Below are 13,189 nucleotides of genomic sequence, written 5' to 3'. Positions count from 1 at the left end.
ATGGAAATTCATTTTCATTGACATTTATCAAAAATTATATAGGTATTTGGAGACTGAGTTTGTAGTGCAGTGTTTCTTTCCCCTCATAAACCACTTAGATCAGCTTAAACATGTTTTAGCACTGGTGGAATGTTGTGGGCTAGAGTTTCTACTTTCTGTTTGTGTTTTCAAATTATATGCTAAATTTTAAATAACTGTAGTTTTTAATGAAATAGTTGCTTTCATATTTAATTTGTTTGTACAATTTGCTTGCAGTGCTTAAATGTTACCCAGCTGCTACGGTACTATGGTCTGGAAACCAGCTCTCCAATATCTCCTGAATTGTTTATATACATGTGTCCTGCTTTGCTATACCAGATTGAGAGAAGGCTTTGTATTGTACATTATGATGAGCTTGAAGATTTTATTAAAAGTAAAAACGCATCAATTGAGAATAAAGATCAAACAGGTGCATCAGGTAGGTGTGTAACAGCTAAAGCCTTCAAAATTATTTTGCATTGTAAATACTAACTTCAAAGTTTGAAATGTCATATGGTTAGCATTGACTGTAGAGTAAAGGAATGGTTGAGATTTAACATATTTATTAGAAGAAATTTGAGGCAGCATGCTCCTTTAAGTCAGGAGACATAGCATCCTGTTTGGTGGTATAGTAGCCTCTCCTAAGTAACCATGGCTCAGGGAGGCATACTTTTCTTTCTTGTACCTTTTTATCCTTTTTCATTATTTTCACTTTTTATGTTTGCTTATTTTTATTTCTTTTTTGTTTTTGTCTTCTATCATTGAGGCCTAATGCGCTATCATTGGGCCTATGGCCCAGGCATTTTGGCCTGGATTCTTCCCACATATCTTCAGACACTGGACTCCTTTGTAGTAGGAACATAGGCAAGGTACAGAGTCTTTGGAGAGAGAAGGACCTCTAGGGATGAGCAAGGCCACCCACAGTTTGGATTGTTTCCATCATTTAAAATATGTCATTTTCTTGTACTGTGGCTGAGGTGGTCCATATGTTTATCTCAAAGTTGGAAAGTTGCAGTGTTCCTTTGGCACAAATTTTCTTAAGAAATTTGACCTGGATCTGTTCATTCAGGAATAGGGAACAGGACCTTCATCACAGTTCATTCACTGGAAGATATGATTTCAGAAGTTACCATTTTTATATGCTAGCAGTGATGCAAATTTGTAGAATTGACATCCAGAATTTTTTGTGAACTTAAGAAATAGAAAGACTCAAGCATGATACAAGAGCATTTAAATTGCCATTTCTGACAACACTTCCCTTTTCTGACTTCCAGTGTCAATTATTCTATACTACTCCTCTCTTAAGCATATGAGAAGTATTCAATCAAAATCCTCTATTGGCAGTTTTAATTTTTTGTGTGTGTGTGCCTTGAGTAAAAAATCAGTAGACTTTTTCTTTTCTTCTTACCATAGTTCTAAGCTAAAAATATTTTTACTATTGTTAAAGCAGTTACTTTAAGGGCAGCATCCATTGTTGTGATTTCATAACTGAGTATACTTTTAAAATAATGTTTACTATTGCTATCTTTCAGAAATTATAATGGAACTGTTGACAGATGTGTAGCTGCAGTGAAATCTAAAAAATCTTGGGTACAATGACTATGGTTTGAAAATAAAAATATTGTTAATTGTGAATATTGATTAGTACGTAGGTGCTTAGTAGCGTCATTAGAAATAAAGCTTGAAGTAACTACATTCTCATAGATGTTAACTGTGGAAAGAATGCATTGCTGGTAATCTTTCTTAACAATGCTGGAGTCATTAAAATAATTAACTTGTTATACATAAATCTCCTATAGTGACACGACACAGCTACTGTCTTGTTAACTGTTCAAAGATTGCTGTAAACCAAATATACTGTGTGTTTTATATGGCAGAAGATTGTTTTGTGGGGTAGTCTCATTGTAGTAAGAGCTGATCCCTGCCTTATTACCCAGAGGATTTCTAGAGTAACTCTAAGCATTTTCTGCCAATTAAAATGTTGAAACCATGTACCAAACTGTCATGTTGCACAGGCTTTGAACCAGTTTAATTAGAGAGTTTCTACAGATGAGTGCTTCTTTTTAAAAGAATGCATTTTCTTTCTCTGTAATGACTAAGGGAGTTGATGAATAACTCAGCTTGAAGACCTTAAACATTTTAAGAGACTTAATTTGCAAAATTAGTGAAGCTTATTATGAACATTTAACGTGTTTTATGGCATCTGATATCTTGAGTATAAATAACACATTTGCCAGTTAATTGTAAAAAATTGGGTTTTAACTTATTGATTTGGCTCTGAAAACAAGCAGTAACTTCCAAAATAAGTCAACTTGATTAGATAATGGTAAATCATTCTTCATAACAATTTCCTGTATACTGTTGTATTAACTACAGTGAGACTTCAGTTGATGTAATGATCATTTTCCCTTCTTAAGTAAGGACATGAATCGCAAAGTACCAAATCTTAACCAGTATATGGGGATTGTGGGAGGTGTAGGACAAATGTCAGTCATAGAGTAACTTAACCTGCAGGTTGTAGGATTCTACTAAAATGAAAATGTGTGCTTGTCTGAGCTAATGTAAACATTTTTAGATAGAAATATTTGCCAAAGTTAGGAGGATGCAAACATTTTTAAACACTGGCTCTCTGTGGTTTTCTTTAGTTTTAATTAAAACTTTCAAAAAAACTTAATAGACCAGTGCTGTTTCTATTCATTGATACTAACCTGTAAGGTTTCCATTAGTTCTGATAGTGCAGTTTTCTAAAGCAAAGTGATTTAATTAACTGATGGCCAAAAATTTATGAAAGCCATGTGGGGTTTTGTACCTGTAACTTACGGATAGTTCTGTAACATCTTCTAACAGAGGATTTTCAAGGGTTTATACGTACAACTGAGCTTTCACAGTGTACCTGTTGGAAGAGGTGGCATTGTTGTCGTTGAAGGCTCCTAAACAACTTAAAAGGAAAGGTACACGCTACTATGAATCAAGCCAATAGAAGTGATACAAGTAAACAGTAAGCAATTTTTTTAAAGATGGAGATCAGTTAGAGCTGTTGATTAAAAGTATTTCAGATCAGATATATCTTGTAAATCTGCCTGTGCAGATGCCAGTGTTCCCTGGAGTTTACCATTCCCTGAACCCAGGAAGGCTTTGCTTCAGTGGAACCTTTCTGTTAGCTTGCTTTCTTGTTAAAGCTTGCAGATAGCTAACCATTCTCAGCCTTCCAAGGAGTCTGCCTTACTACCCTTTTAGTCTGTTTTAATTTACAGACAGCTGTCCAAATCTGGGTCTTTCATTTGCTCCCCACTGTTTGAACAGAGGTCACTTACTGAAGAAATTGTTCAGTCACCTCCCTCCTGTTTCTTTCCACAAGTATTTTACAAGCCAGTGCATAGTAACTTCACCTCATTGACCAAGCTTTATACAGTATTCCTAGGAGTGTGATACACCAAGATCTTTTATAATTTAAGAGCTCTTGCAGTGTTCATAATATTGCATGTTAGTACCACTTCCATAATATTTTAGTGTTTTGAACATTACAGTTGAATGAAATCATTCAATAAAATTTTGTGTCAGAATTTTGTCATAAGTCTTCCTTAGTAGTCCTTTTTATATGAGGAGTGTTTGTACATATATGTAACTGTGGAGTCATGCACAGCTTTTGTATATATTTTTTATCTTTGACTTGACAGCAACCTTTTGCTGATAATTTTGGTTCCATAACATTTTTTAAGAGTTTAAACAGAGGCAGAAGCTGATGACCGAGATCTGAGAGGTGCACAGATTCCGTATTCGAATTCTCATGTGCCTCGTCTTAATCATGGTGCCATGTTTAGATACTGTATCATTTATAAGACTATGTAAGCCCTTCAGAGATGCATTTGCCAAATCTATGCTATGATATGTGAACCTTAAGCCAGTTTGCATTTTTCTCCATGTAAGGCTGTTGGTCATCTAACATGGCACTTAACATCATAATGTCTGCATCCAGATTGGAGATCCAATGTCCTGCCAAATGGCTGTGTAATTTTTATTAGGGCTACTTGTGCACGCATGCATGATTCAGCATTGAATTGCAAGTCCATGTATGCTGTTTCTTTCAACAGAGCCTGTTAATCCAGAGTACGTGATTGAAGTGCTCTGGGGATGAATCAAGGCTGCGTAGTGGCAGTATTTTGGTCAGCAGGATACTGCTTCCACTCTAGACCTACTTTTGTATTCCCATTTTCCAACCTCTGTTTTTCAGTTCCTCATCTGATGGCAGTCTTTGCCTTTTCACCAACTCTCTGTTTTCCTCTCGGTGTCAATATGTGTTTCAGTGTACGCTGCATACTTCCTAAAGCTTTTTCCAATCAGTTTTTCCTGGTGGATGTGCTCTTGTACCCTTTGCATTTGAATTGGATTGTTTCCTTTTCTGCACTGTTGTGGAATGACAGCTACAGACTTCATAAGAATGAATATCCCAAACCAAAATAAAATTTAAAACAGCAAACATTGTAAGTTTTGGTGTTGAACCAGACCAGGCCTGCAGCAGCCACCATTCTAGTGGCAAAGTCTTGTGAAATCTGATCTGTGGCATTTTTGGTACAGATAGAATTCTTGGGACATTTGACTGCTAAATTATAAAATTCATCAAGCAGCTACAACATATTAATTCCTCCTCTCTTCTCTTCTCCCTCCAACCCCCCCATTTCCCAGGATGTTTTCCCGAGCTTGATCAAAAATGAGTGGACCTTCATAGGTGTAAGGAAAGTCAGATAATGCACCAAAGTATGGAAATGCGAAAGATTCTATATCAGGAGTTGTGAGTTTTCATTAAAGTTGGCAAACTGTGTAGACATTTTTGATTAAGAATGAAGCTAGGAAAAAAAAACTGGAAAAAACTGAAGCATTTAGGCTAAAACTTAAAATAAATAAATAAAAAAGTTCAGATTGACGAAATCATGTTCATGGAAGATCTCAGCCCAAACAGTTTATATCTGTAAAATAGGAGCAGCAACTATTCCTGTCTTTGGGACTGTGAACCTTTTGAACTGTATTGTTGGAATTAAAACAGTTTTTGTGTCCTGTTCTTTGAAGTTTCTGTGATGGGAAGAAACAAGAGAAGTGATAGAGAAGCAGAGAGAGGGGGGGGAAAAAACCCAACAGTTTTTCATTCTGAGCCTTACTGATGACTTGAAAAAGTAGAAGAAAAAATATTTTATTAGGGTGAGATGCTGACTGCAAGAGCCATATTTCTTTGCTTATAAGATCTGTTTCTTGTGTGATTCTTCCTTTTCCATGTCATATATAAATTTGCACATCTTCCCTAATTAACAGGATTATGTCGAGTGTACCATGTCGCATTATCACTTTTTCTTCTAATGACAACAATAGAGGTTCTCGGAAAAAATGTATATTGCTTTTTGTTGGTGGCAAGTTGCTTTCGGCTCTTCAAGCTCTTTAATATTATAGTATTTGATTTTAAAGTTCCTCTAACAATGGTTGAGTCTTACTTACCTCTCATAAATAAAAATGTATGTTTCAAAGCACCAGGTGAAATGAATGGTGCCTAACTTATCATGTTACTCCTAACAAAGGAGCTATATTGATTCCAGTTAAATTTTGCATCAGAATCGTGTTAAAAACAAATGTTAAATATGAATTAGTGCTTGTAGAGCCCTAGTAAGTTAAGTAGTGGAGATGTTTTTGTTCCAACATGAAAGCTTTTGCTTTTTGTGTTTCATTAAGGGCTACACGGCTAAGCCTAGAACTTACAGTCAGGAAGAATTGCTGGACTCTTTTTAGCTGATTGTCTTCTGATGTTTTTCACTGTATTGTACTGTACTGTGAATAAGCCTGTGTATTTTTTGCTGTGGACTTCAGTACTGCCTTCCTATTTTTCAACAACTTTTGAATGAACAATCACACAACTTGGGTTAAAGGAAGGTCACCTTCTTAACAGATAGTTGAAAGTCATTAATCAGTCTTAAAAGTTTTACAAGTATTGTTCTGATAACCTTTCTGTATTCATTTCTTCCCACAGCCTGGTTTTGTGGTATCATCTCTATCACCGTCATTAGCCTGCTTTCCTTGCTAGGTGTGATCTTGATTCCCATCATTAACCAATGGTGCTTCAAATTTCTTCTAACTTTCTTGGTAGCTCTGGCTGTAGGAACAATGAGTGGAGATGCACTACTCCATCTGTTGCCACATGCAAGTATTGTTTCCTTACCTTTTATTCTTAATTGTGACTGAACATAGAATTTTCAAAGAATTGTTTGACAAGCTATCAACAAACAAATGGTCACTCATGCAGATGTAGATTGGCTTGACTGTGAGGGACATCTTGAAACAGTGTTTGAGACTTTCTCGTAACAAAAAGAAAGGAAATGTGTGTTTCTTAAAAAAATAATTAGAAAAAAAATTTTAAAAAGTGGTTGTGTACTCATGTTTAATTTCTGTCACAGTATTTTAAAACACCTAATGAGACCAACAAGAGTATTTTAAATTTAGCAGTATTACTGTCTCTTGTCTACTGATAGTTGTGTATCAGTACCACTTAAAAATATGTCAGGGGGATTAACCTTCCTGGTTACTAGCTTTTGGGGAGAAAGTAACCTCTAACTTACTGAATCAAGAAATTGTCCAAGTTCCTGGGAAGGTAAGCAGTTTTTAATTTGTGATGGTATACTGTAATTCTTCAAAGGGGAAATGTTTTCTAGAATTTTGTTACCTTAATTCTTTTAGCAATAAGACTAATGTTTATGTGTTTTCTTTGTGTAAATTTTCATTCAAATTTTTGGTCATGTATTTTTTTTTTGAAAGTTTATATTTCAGATCAGAATTAAGGCTGTAATTGACTGTAATAGTTAAAAAAAAAACCATGAGGTTTGGTTGCTAATGGGAGTATAGGAATGGTAATTCCTTGTGACATTTCTGAGTGTTAGTCTCATTATCTTCAGCATTGTGACAGAAAAAGCTGAAGTTAGATTATCTCCCACTCCCCCCCCTAAAAATTTCCCAGAGGAATATTTTTTTAATTGATTATGGTAATGAATAGTCTAATGAAAAATTTCTATGGTAAAATGTGTTTGTATAAAAAAAAAAAAAAACAAAATGCCAAAACACAGCCCAAATTCTTGAAGTCTTTTTATGCTTACTTTTCTGGCAATGTTACATATTTTGTCATCTGAGCTCAGAGCCATTTCAGTCTCCTGATTGCACCAGGTCATGCTGTGTTTTTATTTTCTCTCCTAATAGTCACATGGAGGCCACAACCATAGTCACCACCATGGCCAAGGTCATGTTCATGAACACAAGCGTTCTCATCGACATGCCCATGGACATGGAGTACGGACTGAAGGCTTTCTAGAAGAAAATGATCCAGTGCTGAAAGGTCTTGTGGCACTTGGAGGCATTTATGTTTTGTTCATCATTGAACATTGTATAAGAATGTACAAGCATTACAATAAACAAAAGGTACACACTAAAATTGCATGCTATTTTAAAATATAGTACCTGAAGTTATCTTCTGAGTGTTGAGGAATTGGCTGTGTGATGATTCATTATTCTGTGAACATGAACAAGTGCTGCTAATCTGCATTCTGTTTGATTTTTATGTGAGGAAACCCTTTTCTAAAAGAGGTTGCTTTTCTTAACAAGGTAATTTGGGAAGACAGAGTAGAAATCTGATGGGGCAGGTTGCAGCTCTTTGGCCAGATATATTTGGAGGTAGATCTAAGTAAAAGAGATTACAGCTCTTTCTCTAAAGTGCTGTGATTTTTTTGCAAAAATATGAAAGGCAGTATGTAAGAAAGAACTGGTAATAGAGTCAGACAATTGTCAGACAATTTACAAGAAATTTAACTGAATACTATTAGCTAACGATGCCAGTGTAACAGAGTTACTCAGTTTTTCCACATGGGAAAATGCTAAAATTTGCAGACCTCCTGCTTTCTATAAATTGCCAGTCAAATTTTAACTTGTTTCCCTGAAAATGATTGGATTTTTAGGGCTGGGAGCATGCTGTATTCATGATGGTGGTATAAAAGGAGAGTGAGTACCGCAGGGGCAGTGTGACAGGGTGTAGAAATTCAAGCCACCAAAGAGCCATGTTCTTTCAACAGTCAATATAAATACACTTTTAACTGTGCCTCCATCATTCGACTTTGAGGAGAAAATGATTTTGGTGAAACTGTAACTGCTTCTTTCAACATGAGTGTGGAAAATTTTAAGTTCTCTGTTTTCATGTCAGACTTGCTGCCTCAGCTGGACAGGCAGCAAAAGATTTTCTGTGTTGGAGGAGGCATTTCTTAGATCTTCTGATAAAGAGATAAAAGCTGTCACATTGGGCATAAATCTTCTCTGAGATTAATTAAATAATTAAATCCCGTAGGCTGCTTTGGCAAATCTAAGACCTCTGTTGTATGGGCTGCAGATAGGAAAGTAGCAAGCTTTTCTCTAAAGGGAAATACAAGGAAATTATATGAGTATAAAAAAAAAGTTGAACGAAAGAGAGGAGCTGTTCTTGCTGCATGCTTGCTTTCTTGAACAAAATAAGCAAATACAATAACTCTGCACAGATGTGTTTCTGGGCTGTTAGAGCAGTCCTTGTCATAATGTAGTCTATTACTGAAGTGAAATATCATCTGTGTGTGTTTGTGACTGAGTGAGTTTCTGTGGTAGGTAGCTAAGAATTTCCACTGGGATACATATTGTTGCTGAGCCTTAAAAAGATGAATATTCTGTAGTCACATACTTCTGTGAGACATATTAAGAGACAGTAACTTAGTCTATGTTGAAGAGATTTTTGCACAACATTTCAGTTTCTTTTATTTCCATTGATGTCTTTTTACAAACCAGATGTTATCTGTTTCCTGTTGCAGAGCAAGCAGAAATGGTGCAAGAAAAAGCAGACTGAAGAATCACCAATTGGAACGAAGCTTTCTGATCACAAATTAAATAATAGACCAGATGCTGACTGGCTTCAGCTCAAACCCCTTGCAGGTAGGCATTTATTTTCAGAATTTTCTCTGATTATGAGACTCAAAGTAATGGCATGTAACCTATGGCATGTAGCAAGTAACCTCTTGTACAGTTTTGCTGCTATTATGCAAATCATTGTTAATAAGATTTAATAGGCTTTCCCTATTAAATCTTTTTTTATGTTGTTTTCCTTAGATCTGAGAGCACTCTGAACAGTTCCTAATATGCCATACGACTGTTCTCAGACTTCTGAAGCAGTCAGGTTTTGGGTGGCTGTGGTCCTTTGTTTGGTTTTGTGGTGTTTTTTGGTTAAGCTGTGCCTGACTAGCCCAGCCCTGGCAAAAATTAGATCAAAAATGAACACACGCAACCTGAAAGGGGATATCTGTTTCACTTTGAAGATTCCAGCCTCTGACCAATTATAGTTTGGCTGAGAAGGCTAAACAAAATTAATTTCTTTTCATAAATACAACCAAGTATTCTGAATATTCCTCAGGTATCCAAAACAACTTTCACATACTGTTCCTTCATGACAGTCTGAATGCTCATGCAGTGTGTACCCAGAAGGAATGCCATATCACCCTTCTTGATCGGGTGAGGGAAGGGGAAGGGCTTTGCTTCATCACCTTCCCTTTCTGTTGTCTGCATGGCTGCTGAATTAATTTGTTGATGGAGAATACCTAGGCTATATCTATACAAATGCAATTCTGTTAATTTGAATGGTTTGTAGAAGGGAGAGTTAGGACTGTAGCCTTCTCAACTCAAACAATTTGAAATGGGATTTGGGACATTGACATAGAACATAGGAAGACTTTCAACTGTGAGGATGGTGGTACATGTATTTGAAATGTCTTCATTTTCTTTTAACGGGCAATGAGAGGAATTTTGCTTCTAATAACATGGAGTACGTACTGGTTTTATAACACTGTTCCTCTGAAAGTGCACTGTGCTGATCAGTAAATCATTCGTGCTACAGGCACTGGAAGCCCATGCTGAACTTGAATTTTGAACGGCAGTGCCACCTGAATGGCCATTCCATTTCTTTTTAAACAGCTTCCAAATGATGTTTAAGAGTCTGTTTATCTAGAACTCTTTGCTGTTTAAGTACTCTGTGCCTGTTTTTTTAATTCCACTTACTGTTTGCTTATTTTTGACTTGGAAATATTTTTGTTGAATTATTGCTAATAACTTCATTGTCCAGAACTGCTTTTTTTCCACAATTGGTTTTGTTTCCTGGAGCATAGATTGCCGGTTTCATTTATTTATTAATACGTTAGAAATTTTAGTAGACTTAAAATTCCTGCATGTATGCCTTCTGCATTGTTTTTGCTTTGTGTTTCTTTGTAAAAATGGCTTTGATTGCTAGCAGGGTAATGAGCTACACTGAAGGAGCTCACTGTATGACACAAGCATCTGATGCAAAGATGCATGCAATAAACTATTTAAAGATCTGTTGTATCAGTGGCAGATCTGGGTATGCTTCAGTGAAGGCTAAGTTGTGACCTGTATGGGCATGCATAGAGAGTAGCCAGTTAAGGTTTCCTGAGCCGTTCAGATTCCATCTACAGCATATAAGACATTATTATCGTTCTGGCAACTGTCCTTTCCCAATGTTGAACCATAAACTTTGTCAGTAGCAAAATTACAGATACAAGCCTAGGTCAGGCTAAAACTGACTTTGTGTGCTATGGATACAGTGCTGTTGCCTTGTAGTGGAGACTTCCACATGCTATACATGTGAAAAAATGGAGCGGTGAGAGATTTATTCTTTTGGCTGAACGTTGACAACAAAGTTACTAGACTGGGATGTGTTAAAATATTTTTTTGCTTTCGCAAAGAAGTTAAATTCTTAGCTCAATGATGCAGTAGTTGCTGGTGATATTTTAAATGAGAATTAATGCAGTATCTCTCCCAACTGGCTTCAATCTAGGAGCAGATGATTCAGTTTTATCTGAAGATCGACTCAATGAGACTGAACTAACTGATTTAGATGGCCAGCTGGAGTCCCCTCCCAAAAACTTCTTGTCTGTAGAAGAGGACAACAATATGCACCATTCTCACAATGATGTCTCACGTGCTGCTCAAGAGCATGATCTTCATGATTCAGAGTATGACAGCCATGGCGAAGATAAAATGATAGCTAGAAAACACAGTCACCACTGGCATCACAAACATTCCCATCATTCCCATGGCCACTGTCATTCTGGAAAAGACCTGAAAGATACTGGGATAGCTAATATTGCTTGGATGGTAATTATGGGAGATGGCATTCACAACTTTAGTGATGGCTTAGCAATCGGTAAGCAAAAGCACTGATTATTTCTCAACAGTTTCTTCTTACCTTTAGTAACTTTGGTAATATTTTCCTTATCAGTGATCACAGGTAAGGCTTCCAGTTAGCTCCTATGGTTACTGGCATTGTTTAATCTCCTTCAGAGCAGAAATTAAAAGGCCATTAATTGTAATAGTCTTCCCATTGTTAATATTCTGTGGCTGTTTCCACCAAGATTACTGTATTGATAGTAGTGACAGTGCAATCTCTGCCAAATAAAGATAGGTGCAGACAAACCTCCTTATGAGTTATGGAGCACGTGTAATGCACACTTGTTGTTTGGGTCTTTGTAATTGCCTTTGAATAAGAAATAAGTTCCTTTCAGTCTTACTTACAATATTTATTTGTAACAATAGTACTATTTCAATTATTATTAATATATAGAATTATACAGTACTTGTAAATAATAAATGTACTATGAGTCAGGTTACTGAAGTAATTTTTTTTAAAAGTGCTACTTAGTGTAATTTAATTTTTGTTTGAGCAAAGTATTGTTTTGGCTTATGCTCAGTATAGATTTATTTCTAGCCAAATGTAGAAGAAATTGAAGTACCAAACAGATCTTACTAGATTTATTAAATCAACTTTGATTCACATAAGCCTCTAAATGTGATTTGAACTGTAAAACACATTACTTTTTTAATAGATGTCATACAATTCAAAATGATGGTGAGAGTACTGAAGTGCATACTTTTAATTTTTTACTAAGGTAGCTACTAAGAGTACACAGGGTTCTGAACTACTAGCAGAAGGAACATACCCATTTTGAAGGGCGGGGTATAAGCTACTTATTAGGTTCTGGACTTAACAATGGAATCTACTACAGTTTCTCCAAACAATTTCTAAAGAAACTAAACTCCATAAAAATTAACCTTTTGCTTCATTTTCACATTAAACAGGTAAGACATTTAGACAGTGGCTTCTAAGGCCAAAAAGGATCACTACGCCATCTGTTTAGAACTTCACTGTATTGCAACTCCATTTCTAAATATTCCTGTGTCAAGCCCAAACAGCTGATTCTTTGGTAAAATGTAGATTTTAGAAAAGCATGTTCATCTTGTTAATATATCAAGTTATGAGGAATCCAGAGGAAAGTTAAATTTCCTCTCTGTCTTCAGATTGTGTCTTCTCTTTCTACTTTATTTTGCCTGTTTTGACTGCTCACTACAGGCTCTTATTGTGCATTTCTCTGCTACAGTACAGAAATTTAATACCAGTTTTCTTATCTCAGAATTATTTAAGGTATGAACTTAAAGTTGATTGAATTAAATTGGCTTACACAAAAGTTACTGAAGAAGTTTATGCCAATGTTTTTCTCGTTATTCTCCAGATCTGGCTTATTAATGTTGCTGATATGTGCTCTACAAATAAGCATAAAGGAAATAGAGAGGTTATCGGTTAAATATTAGTTTGGATTTCCAACCTGGAAAGAAGAGAGCTAGACTGTTGCTCATGTGTACTCTTAACTGTCATGATCTACTTGAGAGTTCCTAAAAATGTGTAAAAGTGGTGCTATTTATTAGCTTGTTGCCTTTATGTCTCTGTTTTGCTTGGTCGTGTTCTCCTCTCCCAGGATTTGTCTTTCAGATAAATCGAGTAATAAAGTATGCGGTGGTAATGCACATCCAGGATACTTCCAATATTTCAGTTTATATACAAACAGGACACAGACATAATGAAAAAATATTAGAGCATGCATTCTGACGGAAGAGTGTCATCTCTTGAAAGTCTGTTGATTAAAGTTTCTGACTTGAAAATAGTAAATTATCATTTGGATTTTTTTTTTTCTTCCCCTAGGAGCAGCTTTTAGTGCTGGACTGACAGGAGGAATTAGTACATCTATAGCAGTATTTTGTCATGAGCTTCCCCATGAATTAGGTAACAATT

General features: G+C 35.9%; 1 protein-coding gene across 6 annotated transcripts in view; it reads left to right on the top strand.

Moving 5' to 3' along the window:
• Positions 1-13,189, top strand: part of SLC39A10 (solute carrier family 39 member 10) — a 93,858-nt gene that overhangs the window by 70,238 nt on the left and 10,431 nt on the right. For all 6 annotated transcript variants that reach the window (XM_069781864.1, XM_069781862.1, XM_069781860.1 and 3 more), the window contains 6 exons: positions 256-457; positions 6,029-6,198; positions 7,246-7,464; positions 8,871-8,991; positions 10,901-11,269; positions 13,100-13,180. In XM_069781864.1, the coding sequence (XP_069637965.1) occupies positions 256-457; positions 6,029-6,198; positions 7,246-7,464; positions 8,871-8,991; positions 10,901-11,269; positions 13,100-13,180 (1,162 nt within the window). The remainder of the gene's footprint in view (positions 1-255; positions 458-6,028; positions 6,199-7,245; positions 7,465-8,870; positions 8,992-10,900; positions 11,270-13,099; positions 13,181-13,189) is intronic.

Source organism: Haliaeetus albicilla, chromosome 4, assembly GCF_947461875.1.
Source record: "Haliaeetus albicilla chromosome 4, bHalAlb1.1, whole genome shotgun sequence".
Classification (NCBI taxonomy): domain Eukaryota; kingdom Metazoa; phylum Chordata; class Aves; order Accipitriformes; family Accipitridae; genus Haliaeetus; species Haliaeetus albicilla.
The sequence above is the reverse complement of the archived record's forward strand: the minus strand, read 5'-3'. Positions and strand labels throughout refer to the sequence as shown.